We start from the raw sequence: 14323 nt of genomic DNA on the forward strand, positions 1-14323 counted from the left end.
TTTCTACGGATAACAATAATTTATTTATAAATACACTGAAAATGTCGATATTGTCCATAATGTAAACCATATGCAGACTAAGAAAACGACGATGTTTTTCTCGTTTTCGACTAACCGCGTCTAATAGCCCCTACAAACTAACCTTCCATTACTTTTTTTTGTCGATTTTTCTTTTTACGTACGAATTTTACACGAGTTGTACTCGCGCCCTGGACTCGTAAACGTTCGCCCGCGAGCTTCGAACGTTGCAGACTTTCGCGATCGATCATTCGTTCGACAAAGACTCGTCGAGAAATTTCTTCCGTGTACAAAGGTAACGTGTATCTACGGACGATCAGAGCGATGTAACGCATTTTCGAAAAGACCGAGACGTTCGTTTAAATCCGATACGCTTACGTATTCTTCCGTCTTCGCGATGGTTAAACGGACGAACGTTTGCGAATAATGCTTCCAGGGTCGCTTTTAAATCCGCGATTAAATAATACGCGTCGGAGGTGTCGATACTACTTCCTTCGCCTCTACAAGACGAGTCCTCTTGTCGTAGGAATCCAGAACGACGCGCGGAAGGATTCGAAATTCTACGAGCGCGCGAATTATGCCTGCGAGATTAAGCGTAAATCGAACGAACTTTTCGCTCGAAGAAACGTTCGTGCGTTTTCGAATACCCCAGCTTGCCCACAACCCGTTAAGAATTTCGGTGTTCTCGTCGATAAATAAATAATATTCTCGAGACACGCGTAACGTAAAATCGATGCGCGTCAACGATCGGTGACGCGCGTTCGAGATCTAGCTTCTAAACGTTTTACAAACGACACGTACGTACATGGATTCGCGCGACAAAACGATCTGGGTGTATCGTAAGGCAAAGTCGTTGTTGGATTGTCGCGCCTCGTCGTTGCCGCTGTTTCTTTTCGAGGAACGATCGTCGTTCGGGTAACTCGTCGATTCGATTCCTTCGTAATCGTCGATCGTTACGGTATAATTGTACGATTTAATTGACGTCGGCCTAAGCGGTCTGGAACTCGCAGCGAACCGTCGCGACTCGCAAACGACTCGAGCTCGACTTCTCGTCAGACAATTCACAGAAGACGAACGAACGAACGAACGAACGAACGAACGAACGAACATCGAGCTCGAGTATTCTGATTCTTTGCTCGCGTTCGATGCTCGACTCGCGCGAACCTTTCTTTCTTTCCCGACGAAACGTTTCGAATCGTGATCCGTGCGACGAGCCGAGTCACCGGATACGAACAAAAATATACGGTGAACATAGAAATGTACGAAAACATTTTCACGGCGGTTGCAATCGATTCGGAAATTTTGCACGGGATATATTAACGCCCACGTTCGTTTCTTCGTAGCTGGTGACTCGTCTCGTTGAACAAACTGTGGACTTTTTGTTTCGTCCCGTTGGCGACAAAAACAATCGAGTTTTTTTTTATGGATCCGTCCTTGAAAAATAGATTCGATCGGCGTATTATCCTACGGGTCCCCGTTCGATTCGAAGAACCACGAGAGAGACTCTCGTGCGATCGCGAGTTCGATTCATCGACGAGACTCGCGACGCCCGATCGTTCCACGCGTCGAGTACCTTTTTCTCCGTTACCCGAAAATTGGTCGACCGATCTCGATCGATGTACCGTTTACGTGCTTTGGTTACAATAACTCTACGTCGTTCGAAGTGTATTACGATCGTCTTCGATAATTTCGTTGATCGAGGATAACCAACGTGACGCACGTCGAGCGGGGGTTCACCGCGTTAATCGTCTAACTACCATCCACGCGAGAATTTGAAAAATAAAACGCCCGCGACGTTCCAAACGATAAACTCGAAAGGCCACGAATCAATATTTTTTATTCCGCGAGTAACGATATTGCCGCGACTGCGATCGGGCGCCGAAAATGTTCCTCTTTCTTTTGTTTCCCACGCGTAGACGCGTTTCTCGCGATCGATATATAGTATTACATCGATGCAAGCCAAGTCGATCGATCGAAGAACCGTACGCGATATCACGAATCGTACGATTCCTCGAGTAGCTGACTCTTCGTAGAGGAACGACGGATCGTCGATAGTGCGTACACGTCTACTAACGTATAGTATATTTATACGTATACGCACTATCGACGATCTGTCGTTCCATGTACTAGATATATTATATATTTCGTATATGTATATATATAATATATATTGTTGTCTGTGAGCGTGAGTGTGTGCGAGTGTACGTAACAAATATTAATTGACGTTGTTAACTATTGATCGCATTATTTCTTTAATCGGTTTTATTGATGATTTGCACCTCTCGAATTTCCTCGGGTTGCATATCCGTGTCGCCCCACCCCCACTTTGCATCCTTGTGATTATGATGGGCAGTGTTCTCTAGTCGATACCTGTGGGTGAAAGATTCGTTGGCTGTAACGTCGAGAAATCTTTACTTAAAATTTTTCTATTTGTTCGCGATACACTTCGATTCCATTCGGTTCGTAATTCGTTCTAATTTCGTAGGTTCGAGAAACCGCGATCGTTCCGGATCTCCGTAACCATCGTATTCGTACCTCGATCCGTCGCCGGTTCTCTCGGCGCGTTTCTTCACCGCTTCCGTGGGGACGGTTTTCATGTTGTACGCCCAGCCAATTCTAGCGAAAAAGTCGATGAACGCCGTGGTGAGGTTGGTCCTGTAGTTTCCAAATTCGGCCGCTTTGTAGTCCCACGGGAACACGTGGTGGTAATTGTGCCAGCCCTCGCCGATCGCGAACAACGCGACGCCTATATTTTCCGTTGGGCCGATCGAGCTGGAATTCGCCCGAGTTGTTGTTACGCGAGTGGAGCGAGTCATCGCCGATAATTCTCTATGGAAAATTCACTGCTCACCTATCGTAGGGTTTCATGCCCCATATATGAGCCGCAGAGTTCACGAGCCACGTCACGTTCAACGAAAAAGTGTACCTGAACATGGTAGCGTACCAGGAGTACAATGTCTTCTCGCCCCAATAGTAGCAAGGTATCCACATTGGGAGTATGAAGCAACACAGCGGCATAAGAACCACGTACAGTCTATAAAAAATCCAAAAGGTATCGCAAATGATATCGATTCCGAGTTATCGACGCGAGAAAAAAAAAAGAAAAAGTGAAAAAGAATATTTTCTACCGTTTCTGCCAAATGATGACGGGATCTTGTTCCAAGTCGCTCATATCGATGGTGGCACCCTTCTTGATTACATCGGGATGTTTGCGAACCATCAGCCAGCCCATATGCGAGAAAAAGAATCCTCGTTGCGCGTTATGGGGATCCGCGTCCGTGTCCGTAAATTTGTGATGCACTCGATGGTCTCGAACCCACTCGTAGATATGATTCTGGCGACGAACGTTCGTTTTATCGAAAATTTGGAAATGTTCGGGCAAACCGGAAATAGAATCGATCGGAGACGATCGCTCGAAAGTGAAAAAAACGGGCGACTCACTTGGAAAGCGATGGTCTGGAAGATCATCAGGATGACTCGTAACGGCCATTTTGCTTTGTAGGATCTGTGAGCCCATAATCTGTGAGCTCCGGCCGTGATTCCCAATGCCGCTGCGAGCGTTACCAAAAGCGCTGAAAATTCGATCGTATTAAGAACCCGCGTTAACCGTATTTCCGCGTACGAATTAAACGATTGAGAACTCGAGGGGACCGCTTCGCATCGTATCGATTTTCGAAGCAGAGACGGTGTTCTCGATGGAAGCGGAACGCGCGATCTCGAAAGCTACAAGGGAAACGCGGCGACGATCGAGAGGTCCGTCCCGTTCCTTTCCCGAGATCGAACACGACGGCATTTCGATCCGCGTTCCACGATTTCTACGATCAACTATTTTTTCCTCGACATCCGACCCAGTTATGCACGGCTGTCGTTGATAACTATACTCTCATCGGACGGAAATAACGGCGTCGCGTTTTATCGCGGAGTCTAATTCCGCGAGATCATCACTTTCGAATCCGACCTCGTACGCAAGGTACGCGATACACAACGCGCAACGAGCCCGACCGAACTACCATCCAAGTCCTCTCTTAATTAGCCTCGTATAGACTTTTACGGAATCGCGGCGACGAGACTCTCCTTTCGCTCCTAGATTCCTAGTTTCAAGCTCGGTAAAAAAAGCTCGTCGACTTACTCCACAAAATCGTCTGGCCTTTCAATGCAAAGAACATAAGGTACAATCCGTAGAGGGACGCAAGGTGTAGGTAAAGAAAAACGATCACGTTTCTCCAGACGATTTTCCATTTATACTTCTTCGGAGAACTCGAGGATTTCTGGCTGGCCGATACCTGGGCGTCCGAATTCTCCGTTGCCGGTTTTTTCTGATGTACATTTTGCTGCGAAGCTTCCAAATAGAGGGTCGCCGATGTGCCAAACAAGTTTGGCGCCATTTTTAAAAATCTGCAAAGAAAGAAATTTGCGATTGAAACGTACGCGTTCGTTCGAGCTCGATGCTCCAGCGAAATCTTCGAAATGGTCGATAAACGGTATTTTCATGTCGAGATTCGTCATCGAAAATCGAACCTTCGCGTCACCTCTACCACCAACGGGGAAACTATCGTCGCGCCCTGTTCCTATCGAGGCGTACTCTCTATGGAAATTTACATTTATTCGAGTCGCGGCGGTGAACGTTGGGGACCGTTGAACGACGAAAAGACAGAGGAGAAATACGGGCCGGAGATCCGTCTCGCGAACAATGAAGCGCGAACTTTCACGCGTCGGAAGTGGAACGCGAACCGCGGTTACGATTTTGCATTTCTGAAAGTATTTGTTACTAGGTTACCGGGACCCGATGATAAAGACGTTGAAACGTAACCAGTTACAGCGGTTCCAGTGCCTTTCACGGCGTACGGGAGCCTTCGAGGCTGAAGCTCCCAGACAACGTGCCGTACCCAGACAGCCGTTAGAGAGACAAACGATCGTGTTCCGTTCTTAATGGATTCTCTTAACGGACGTAGAGCGTGTCGTTGCACGGGTTTTATTTTTCCGGTTCCGTGGTCCGCAGCCTCGTTCGATGCCGCATCGTCGACCGAATACCGTTTCGTTCGACGTTTGTTGCTCGTAGACCGACGACCATCGGAATGAACATCTGCGAACGTTTTACCGGCTCGCGACCGTTCTCAAAATCGGGAACGCGAATTTATCTTTCCCGTGGTCGCTGACACCTTTCTCGTAGAAAGCGAGATTCGACGTTCGATTGAAAATGTTGGAAATTGAAGGTCGGTTCGCGGTTACCCTCCGGTAACGAGCGCTGCGAGAAGACCAACGCGAACGAGTACCCAATTGGGTACGCTTCCATTAGAAAATGGAACACGTTGCGTAGCGCGGTGTCGACGCGATGGCGTCGTCCCGGGAATGCCGTCGATCGATCAGATTCGAAACGGTACTTGCTGCATATGTGCGAGAACAACCGCGGAGAAAGGTGCCGAGTGACGAGGCAATACTTGGGAGAAAGAGAGAAGGGGAAACGAGGAAGGAAAGAAGCAAAGTTTCGTGCTGGAACAGGTTCTCCGTAAAGGAGGTCAATGGCGCGTTTGAGGTCATTACCAATCGTACAGAGTGGACCTTCTTCTCTCTCGTTTCCTACGTATCTCGATTGAACGGCGAAGGAAATCGTCATCCGGTTCTTGTAGCAACTTACGTTTCGTTCCGCGCGATGCTACTACGTCATCCGTGGAGCAACGCGTCGAACGACTTTCGACCGGAAGATTTTCAATCCGTCGAGTACCGCGTTCGATACACCCAACTTCCGCGAATTCGTTTTCTCCTATTTTGAAACAATGTTTGGGAATGTCGCGTATCGTTCGCTTCGAAAACGAGGACGACGACCCGCGGACCTTGACCGCGAACTTGAACGTTAACGCGATTCGAATCCAAGTTTCGATTACCTCGATACCAGCGCGGAAGAGACCCTGCCAAGTTCAAAGTTCGTTACCGTTTCGACACTCGCGATTGTCCCGTACCGATAGACGAGAGAGGACTCCCGATCGTAAACGATAGCGCGCGATTAAAGATCTATCGACGAATCAAACTATCTCGATATTGTCTCTCGAAACGTCCGGTTCGATTTCCATAAAGAATCGCGATTCGACGCGTTACCAGAATCTATCGGGGATACCCGTGCTTCCCGGGTTTCACGCTCGGCTGGGAGCGATATCGAACGCGAGAATGCCAGTTCTTTCGCGAAAGAACGGACCGTCGCCGCGATTTAGACCAAAGCGACGAAATAACCCGGCGACGATAATCGTAATCGGTGTGAAAAAAGGTGGATGATAAATTCGTGGCGGCCGAACGAACCAAGAATTTCCGGGGCGTCGGAAATATTTCTCACCGACGACGAAACGGAAGCTCTCGAGCAACGATTCGGAAAGATCGATCCCTCGGTTAAGTGGGTCTACTGGTCTACGAACGCTAGAAAGAGGCGTTTCGACGCTTTGTTCGAAATGTCTACGTTTACATCCACGAGAGTATTCGAATCAAAAAAATATTCGAATCGAAGGGCTTTGGAGAAGAAGAAAGGGGAAGAACCCGATGTCCCCGATTTTTAAAATTCCATTCGTCTGGAACAAAAGAACGCGTTGTCTCGCGTTCGACACGAGTAAGGGGATTGCGAACAGTGTCGAGCAAGGTTTGCTCGGTAGCGGGTCTTGCGAAGGTTGATCTAACACGACTCGCGATGCCTTCCAGAAACGATCTTTCGTACTCCTATCTAATATTCCAATGTTCCAACGAAACTCGGACATTCGAATTTCACCGAACGATATTAGAGAGGCGCGCCGAAACTCCATCGTTGGTTCGATGTACACGTACGTGTGCGTCTTCCGACGAACGATCGAAATTTTTCGGAAGCCGATATTATTCCGAAACGGAATGGCAGTGGCCGATTTTACTCACTGCAAGATCGTCGATACACATCGCGAGACAATCCAGACTCTCATCGTTCATCAAAATTCTTCCGAACAATCTCGACGCTGTCCTTCGTTGCGCCGCGACGCAATCGTAGCACAATTCTCGAGTGTAAGCGCAATTAAAGCAATTCACGGCGACGCGGAGAACGAATCCGCACAGATGAATCACACGATCGTTTCGTCTTCGCTTCGTGTTGACGTTGGAACGCTCGGAGGGAAGAAAAAAGAAAACGCGAACCATCCAAGAAACGTATTCGTGTTGGAACTGGCTCTTTCTGTAGCCGACGCGTCGCGAAAGTATGAAAAGTAGGTACAATTAACCGCGACTACGATAACGATTTATCGGTAATCGATGTTGCCTATCGTGACCATTATAATTTCGACCGACAAACAAACCGTCGCGTGAAAAATATTTCCTCGTATCCACGGCGAAGAAGAACGACGGAGGACAATGATCCGGTAATCGGTACGATACTCTCGAACGAAAAATATTTACCTACTCGTTAAACGTTTCTCCGCGCAAGGTGCGTATGTCGTTCGTATTTGACAGCGTACGCTCGAAATAGAATCCTTTCGGGCAACCATTTCCCCGTAAAGAGGGTTCGTCTCGAAAGAAGGAGGGAGAGGGTATTTTGCTCAGAAAACGCGCCCAATGCCGTCTCTGCGTCGATTTTACTTTTCGCTAACCACGTAAAGGTTAACTACGTGGCGTAATTAATTAACCGGGAATTCCTTGCCAGCCATTCGGCCTCTTTCGCCGGAAAATCAGTCGCGCGTTCCCGTTCTTCTCAAAATTTTCATTTCTTTTCCACGGAAGCGAGTCGAGCGAGCGAGCCGGAGCTCTTACCCGGACTGGTGAAAACCAACTGTCCAGGTCGGGTATCGCGTTTCCTTTTTCAAATACGAGGCGCAGGTCCCGTTTCAAAACGTTACGATCGCGTTGTCTGTGCTTTATTATCGGTTGAAAAGTTTTACGATCCTCGCACGAGTCGAATTGAAATTCGTTCGAACGACAACGAGATCCGCGCGAATATCTAACGCCGATACGAACGATTTCGAAACCATTTTGCCCTTGAAAATGTTTCACAAGCGTCCTATTTGCTCGCTTTACCCGGCACGATAATAAGCTTTTAATGGAAAATGTACACGCGTATAGAACAAAAAAGACCAACGTTTCTACAGTGTCGTTCGAAAGCCAATTTACATCTACTCTTATATAATGAAAATTGAAACGCGTCACGGTAATTTCTCGTCGCGTACCGACCTTCGACTGTTCGACGCACGTATCGAACAAGAGGTCGAAGGAAATTTTGGAAATATTCTAAACGGGAACACGAGAGAATCTACCCGTGGCAATCCGATGTCCGGAGAACGGCGACCCGTACCGGAAAGTGTTTCGAGTTCGACGAAACAGCGAAACCTTTGGTCGAAACGTCGAAGAAGAAAATATCGTCCTTCACCGGCTCTACGAGAAATCGATCGTTGAAATTTCCAAGGAAGAGGGAACCGAGTCGATCGATTCCACCGAGTCAACACCTGCCGCAAGAAGAAGGTTAGTCGCCTGATAGAAAACCTGTACAACTTCGGGAACAAATCGTTTCCTCGGGCGTGTATCGCGTTTTTGCCACATTTCGAATCGCTGTTTCTCCCAGCATCTCGAACCATCAGAATGATTCGATTCCAGTCTAGTAAGCATAACAGCCGCTTAAGAAAGCGTGCCGATAAAGCGTGAATATTCGAATATCTACAAATTCGACGAGTAGTCGCAACCCTCGAATCAAAATTTCGAGTAAACTCGGTGAATACCGCACAGCTTGGTCGGTTTTTAACCGTAAAACGGTTTGTTCCTCGCTCGTTTCGCAAAGGTGCGAAAGTACCCGATAAATAGGGTGTTTCCTTACGGGGGAGAGAAAAAGAATCTTACGACGCGAAAAATGAAGGAACTGCGAACCGAACGTTCGCACGTTATTGTACGTAGTTTGGGCGAAAGAAACTTTTTGAACGTCCATGTCGAATTTTACACTTTCTTGTTTCGACCGTGTGCCAGTCTTTGCTTATCGCCGTACTTTTCTACCGAAAATTATACGATACGTGCGAACGAACGTGTACGCTTCAAAGTCCATTGCGCGCGATCGTAAGACTTGAAAAACGATGGATGTGTAGCGCGACGCGTTATCGCCGCGATGGGTTAACGCGTTTCTCTATTTTCCATTCTTTGGTCCTAAACGAAAGGACCGCGTTTGTAAAATATATTTTCTTTCGCAAATGTTTCTGTAATTAAGAGCCGCGATAAGCGGAGGACAAAGATAACGAACTTTCCGGTAAACGCTAATTGTTCTAAAATTACTCGCTTTGTTCTATTCGAGTAACGAAAATAAAGGCACTGGCAAACGTGCGTACGTCCTAGACGAGGAAAATACGAGACGGGCAGGTATCGAATTTACCGAAATGTAAATTCAGTCAATGAGATTCGAAACGTTTCGTCGATACGATTGTCGACAGTTTAATTTGCAAAACGATTCGCGCATTTCATTTTCGGTAAACTATGCGTGTTAAATCAATCGATATTAATAAGACGGTAATCGTTATTTCGTATACAACGGAGCACCAACGTCGCGAACGATTAACGCTAGCTTTCGCGATAAAATCGGAAAGTTGGGGCGTTAAACCAACACGGAGCGATTCTAGCGATCGGAGTTTTCCAAAAGCTTTGCACAACTTTCTTTCGAGACGATAAAAGAATGTGAATAAAAAATCGATCGTATTTTTCGTTACACTGTTTGTCACTACACTGAATACTCGTTTGGAACGTTGGTTGCTCGTTCCTTGAAAGTTTCAACGAAAACTACGAGTACGTTCGTATTTCGACTATTGTTTCGACCGTAGAAGCGAAAGGTATTCGTATCCCTTAAAATTCTCTCGTTTCTCGTATCGGAACAAATACAATCGATATAGGCGGGTATTGGACCGTTCTAGGATAAAATCACCACTGGACGCGAAGTTCGGAGCAATCACGACTTACTGAAAACGGAGCGCTCGGGAAGAATTCCTCCTCGTGTGTTTCACGAAACGAGGTTTGCGATCTGCCTGTGGGCAGCTGTGTGTCGCGTAACGTCTCCGGTGAGCTGCAGGTGATCCGACCCGACGGCAAGTTCACTACGAAATACCGAGATGCAAGAGCGTATGTCCCACTTATCAACTACGCGCCGCCCCATATAACCGCTTCGACACGAAATCCCCCACGCAACGGGCCGGTTACCGGTCGCGGTGTGTTGCCCTAAAAAATGAGTCACGAAAACACGGATTCCGACCCATGCACCGCGTGCGTACACTTAATGGGTGGATATTATGGCCGAGTTATGAAACGACGATCGCCCGATACCGATCGTTTTTATTTCGAAAGACGTCTTTCGAGCGCTCGACCGTGCGACGACCGCCGCTAACCGAACAACGGCGTCTTCCCGCCGCGACGCCTCGCGTCACCTCGCGTCGCCTCGCGTCGCGTCGCGACGCGTCCATTATTTTCTCATTCCGTTTCACGCCTCGGCTCGAAACGCCTACGCTCGTTCCACGACCGAAAGGGGTAACTCCCGATGCCTACGGAACGAGGGGACCGCGAACAGACCGCGAGATCAACGTTCGCGAGTATGCAATTGGATTACTTATCCCACGCTCGAAAGTGCAAGTGCCGTCGGAAAATAAGTCGACGCAAAGTCGCAGAGGCTATTGGCACTCTGTTTCCCGTCGTCAGCGTATTCGCTAACGCGAAGAGGAATCGCCGGAGACTCGATTCACGTTCAATTGTACGAGTTTGTGAAACCGACGGTGGGCAATTTATTCCTCCCGTACGATCGACGGATCGTTCCGCGAGTGTGCACATTTTGCGCCTCGTTCTTATCTCGCGCGGTACAAGTTGGCGCGCGACGTTCGAGAAAACAAACGCGTTACTACGAACGAAATGTCTTCGAAAAATCACCGAGTAACGTTCGTTCCGTGTCGGGCTTCGACCAAAAGATAAATCCCGGAGTACGTCCAAGGTGAACCGTTCATAGAATATTTCGTGTTGTCGTCGCGGCAATTTACATGTCCCTTTGTGATGCCCGGAGAACGAACACTCGAAGCGTTTGACATTGCTACGGTATTAATTAAATTCGAGGATGATAAACAAACGGATCGTTGAAAGAATTTCACACCGTCAGAGCCGGGTTTCTTATTCAAATTTCTTTTAACGAAACCCTGGGGACGTGTACCGAGAAACGGTCACCATCGCGAGTCGTTTACACGCTTCTCTTTTTTCGTCGCTTCCGTGTCGTTTGATACCTTGTTTCCCCGCTAAAGGAGACGGAGAAATTTCAGGGTCGCGGACAATACAAAAAATTTGAGGATCTAGAAACGGTTCGTCGAGCGTCCAATGGTACACGGTAAATTTCATAGGAGATTACCGTTCGACCGATTTTAACTTTCCGTTCTTTCTTCCGCTGCGGCCCAATTTCGGGGCTTCTTCTCTACCGGTCGATTTAACGAGTTCTACGAAGCTCGAACGATTTAAACTTTTATGGACAAAAATGTTGCATGCCGCGAGAGGAACCACTCGAAGAATCGGGGACACAGATTTTCGCACCGCGCTACGAATTCATCTCTTCGTCCAACGAATCACGGGTCACCGTGCACGACAGAGTGCTCCTGGTCCGCGATTCGAAGACAATCGTGACCGCGAGATTTCATCTCGACAACCCGTACGTTCGGATCTATCGCGTTCTCGATCACCGCTCCTTGTACCAAATGCGCAATTGAACGTCGACGTAACATCGGAGATTCGAATCACGAACGTAATAGAAGGAACAAATGTCGCATAATATTGTATTATTTTTTTGCAAAATGCGTTCTTGGACTTTTACACATTCGACGTTTCCACGCATGTAAATCGATGCAAATAACGAGACCTTTTTGGAATTTGCAAAGACCGATGCAACGTTGTCCATAACTTCTTGCGTTACAATTATTTTCGAAATTCTTTTCCGGCTTTGTTAGGCGTGAGAACCGTTCCAATTTTCTAACAATGAACATTTTACATCATTGACTACTGCGAATAAGTGTTGGCAATTGCCATTTGCATGTTACACATCTGCATGTAGAGCAGTCATATTTTGAACTCTTACTCAACCTGTACGCTTTAAATATGAATTTGGTAACGCATCAATGTACGGTGACGATGACTGCTACGTTCGAAGCGTAATAACGTACTCTAACGGCAGTAATAAAATTTTAATGCATCGATGTATTTCTACGTCGGAGTCAACCACTGCAAAAACGTTCTCGTATCGTCGAACAATTTTAAACGATAATACGTAACTCCTATATTCGTGTGGCAAAGATCTCCGAAACTCGATCGATTCATTTTTAAGCTGGCAAGTACCCGTTATCAGCGACGGCTATCAAAGCGGGAACAAAATTTGAAACGATATTTCAAATAAAATTAAAAATTTCGCCACGACGAGACGAAGGATTGCGAAACACCGGATAGTCTTTGTAACTAATTGATGCCTTAATTGGAAGAAGGTCAATGGCATTCCGGAAGCTTTTGTAGCAGATGTTTAATTATGTGTAAATGCCAATTGAATCGAAGCTGAAAACGTTATATCGACTCGACGATACATGCGTAACCGAAACCGTAATTGGAACAACGAGCGGACGGAGCAACTGTGACAGAAATTACTGTATCTGTTAACGCAACGTAACAACAGAATTGCAGTTCGCGCGATGCAACTGGTCCGATTGTGTAAATTGCCACTCTGGAGCATTATTGGGTGCGCGGGTGGCTCGGTGGAAGGGACGGGACACGGGACGACGAGACAGGAAGTAGAAATCGAGCAAAAGTCGGCGCCGAGCGAGACGAGAGTCGATTCAAATCGATTAGCTGCAACTCAAAGTGGCACGAAGACGCAGCTCCGCGGTTTCTAATTACTTCGTGGCATTTCGGTTCGCGCCCCCGAGCGAATAACGTACAAATCGTTATCGCGGTTTCTCCGAAACGATTCTCGAACGAATGGGCAACAAGAAAGACTCTGTGTCTCCCCGGCAAACATTTGTCGTAGGCAAACATCCAATGCATCGATCAATATTGAATTTTAGCAAGCCGGACGGTGTACGTTCTCGTCAAGGCTGCACTTTCCGGTCGAGATATCTTTTCTCGCTCGAGACTCCCCCAAAGACACGGTCGAACAACGATTCGATTACCTCCTTTTCGTTAACTTATTCTTGGACACCCAAGTCGAATAACGAAATCGATCGCTCGCGCGGATCGATCGATGCGCGTGCGTCGTCGTTCGTCGTGTAACGCGACTCGATCGAAACGCTCGCCTTTTCCAAGAAGGGTGTCTCCGAAATGGAACTCTCGTAAACGTTTACGCGTCTCGTCGACGAAGAAGGTTTTCGCGAGCCGTTTCACGGTACAACTTTCGAGCGACATTAACGACCTTAATCGTCCGACGAGAAGAGATACCGAGTTACGAGGAGTTTTCGAATACCAATTAAGATCGTTCGCGAACGACGAACGTGATCGTCGGCACGTACTTCGATTCCGTGAAAACGTGCGGTTCTTTGGGGAACGATCTCGTATCCAGCCTCGAAAGATATCGGAATTACCGAAAATCTCACGCATGGAGAGACGATCGCGTTACCGCGAAACATTGAACTTCCGTTCGAACGTATTATCGAAGATGAAACGCGAGCGCGTTCGTGGATAACGAAACGCGCCAGACACGTAATTAAGAGTTATCCTGGAACCTCGCGCCAAAGTGGCCTCGAAACACAGTTGTCGTAAAACTTGGAGACGACGGCTCGTACAAAATGCCTAACACAGATTCGCAAATGGCCTCCAATCGGAAGCGTCGAGAAATCGCGCGGAACGCTCGTCTCTTTCAGTTCCCTGGATCGTTTGTCCCGTTTGCCTCGAGAAACGGAATATTCCGTCCGCAAATTCTGAATCGTATCGTCGGGCGTAGAATTACTTACGGACGCCGGATTATATAGTATTATATAAAAACTGTTATTAATTGTACAGGTCGAGTATCGATGGCACGGATAGTTCAAGGCATACTTAAATTATTGCCGTAAACAATTTTTTAAATAATCGTTGCTCGTTCCATACTCGGTGCATCCAGATGACTCGATTTCCGCTTTTCAATGTAAAACGAGTGAAACGCGTTCGACAACATCGACGACCCGATCCGATCCGATTTTTATCCCACCGAAGGTAGACACGAAACACGGGAGCAAAACTTTCTTTCGCGATCGAATCTCGGTTAAACTCGCTCGAGGAAGCGGTCACGAGTGAAAGAGAGAAAGGAAGCGGGTGGAGGGGTCGGATAAAATGAAAAACAGAACGGAGAACGCGGTGACGG

At 47.3% G+C, this 14323-nt stretch overlaps 1 protein-coding gene across 3 annotated transcripts in view; it reads right to left on the reverse strand.

The window, feature by feature from the left end:
* LOC143150491 (acyl-CoA Delta-9 desaturase) overlaps window positions 1-14323 on the reverse strand; it is a 27362-nt gene continuing 13039 nt past the window's right edge. Inside the window, exons 1-7 of one of the 3 annotated variants that reach the window (XM_076318795.1) lie at window positions 9943-10099; window positions 4148-4413; window positions 3460-3590; window positions 3147-3352; window positions 2870-3052; window positions 2554-2790; window positions 1-2388 (exon numbers count right to left, since the gene is read on the reverse strand). In XM_076318795.1, coding sequence (XP_076174910.1) covers window positions 2271-2388; window positions 2554-2790; window positions 2870-3052; window positions 3147-3352; window positions 3460-3590; window positions 4148-4403 — 1131 coding nt within the window. In that variant the 5' untranslated portion in view covers window positions 4404-4413; window positions 9943-10099 and the 3' untranslated portion in view covers window positions 1-2270. Of the gene's footprint in view, window positions 2389-2553; window positions 2791-2869; window positions 3053-3146; window positions 3353-3459; window positions 3591-4147; window positions 4414-6906; window positions 6966-9942; window positions 10100-14323 lie in introns of those variants that run through there. The other 2 variants (XM_076318794.1, XM_076318796.1) reach the window with 2 other exon arrangements.

Source organism: Ptiloglossa arizonensis, chromosome 8, assembly GCF_051014685.1.
Source record: "Ptiloglossa arizonensis isolate GNS036 chromosome 8, iyPtiAriz1_principal, whole genome shotgun sequence".
Classification (NCBI taxonomy): Eukaryota; Metazoa; Arthropoda; class Insecta; order Hymenoptera; family Colletidae; genus Ptiloglossa; species Ptiloglossa arizonensis.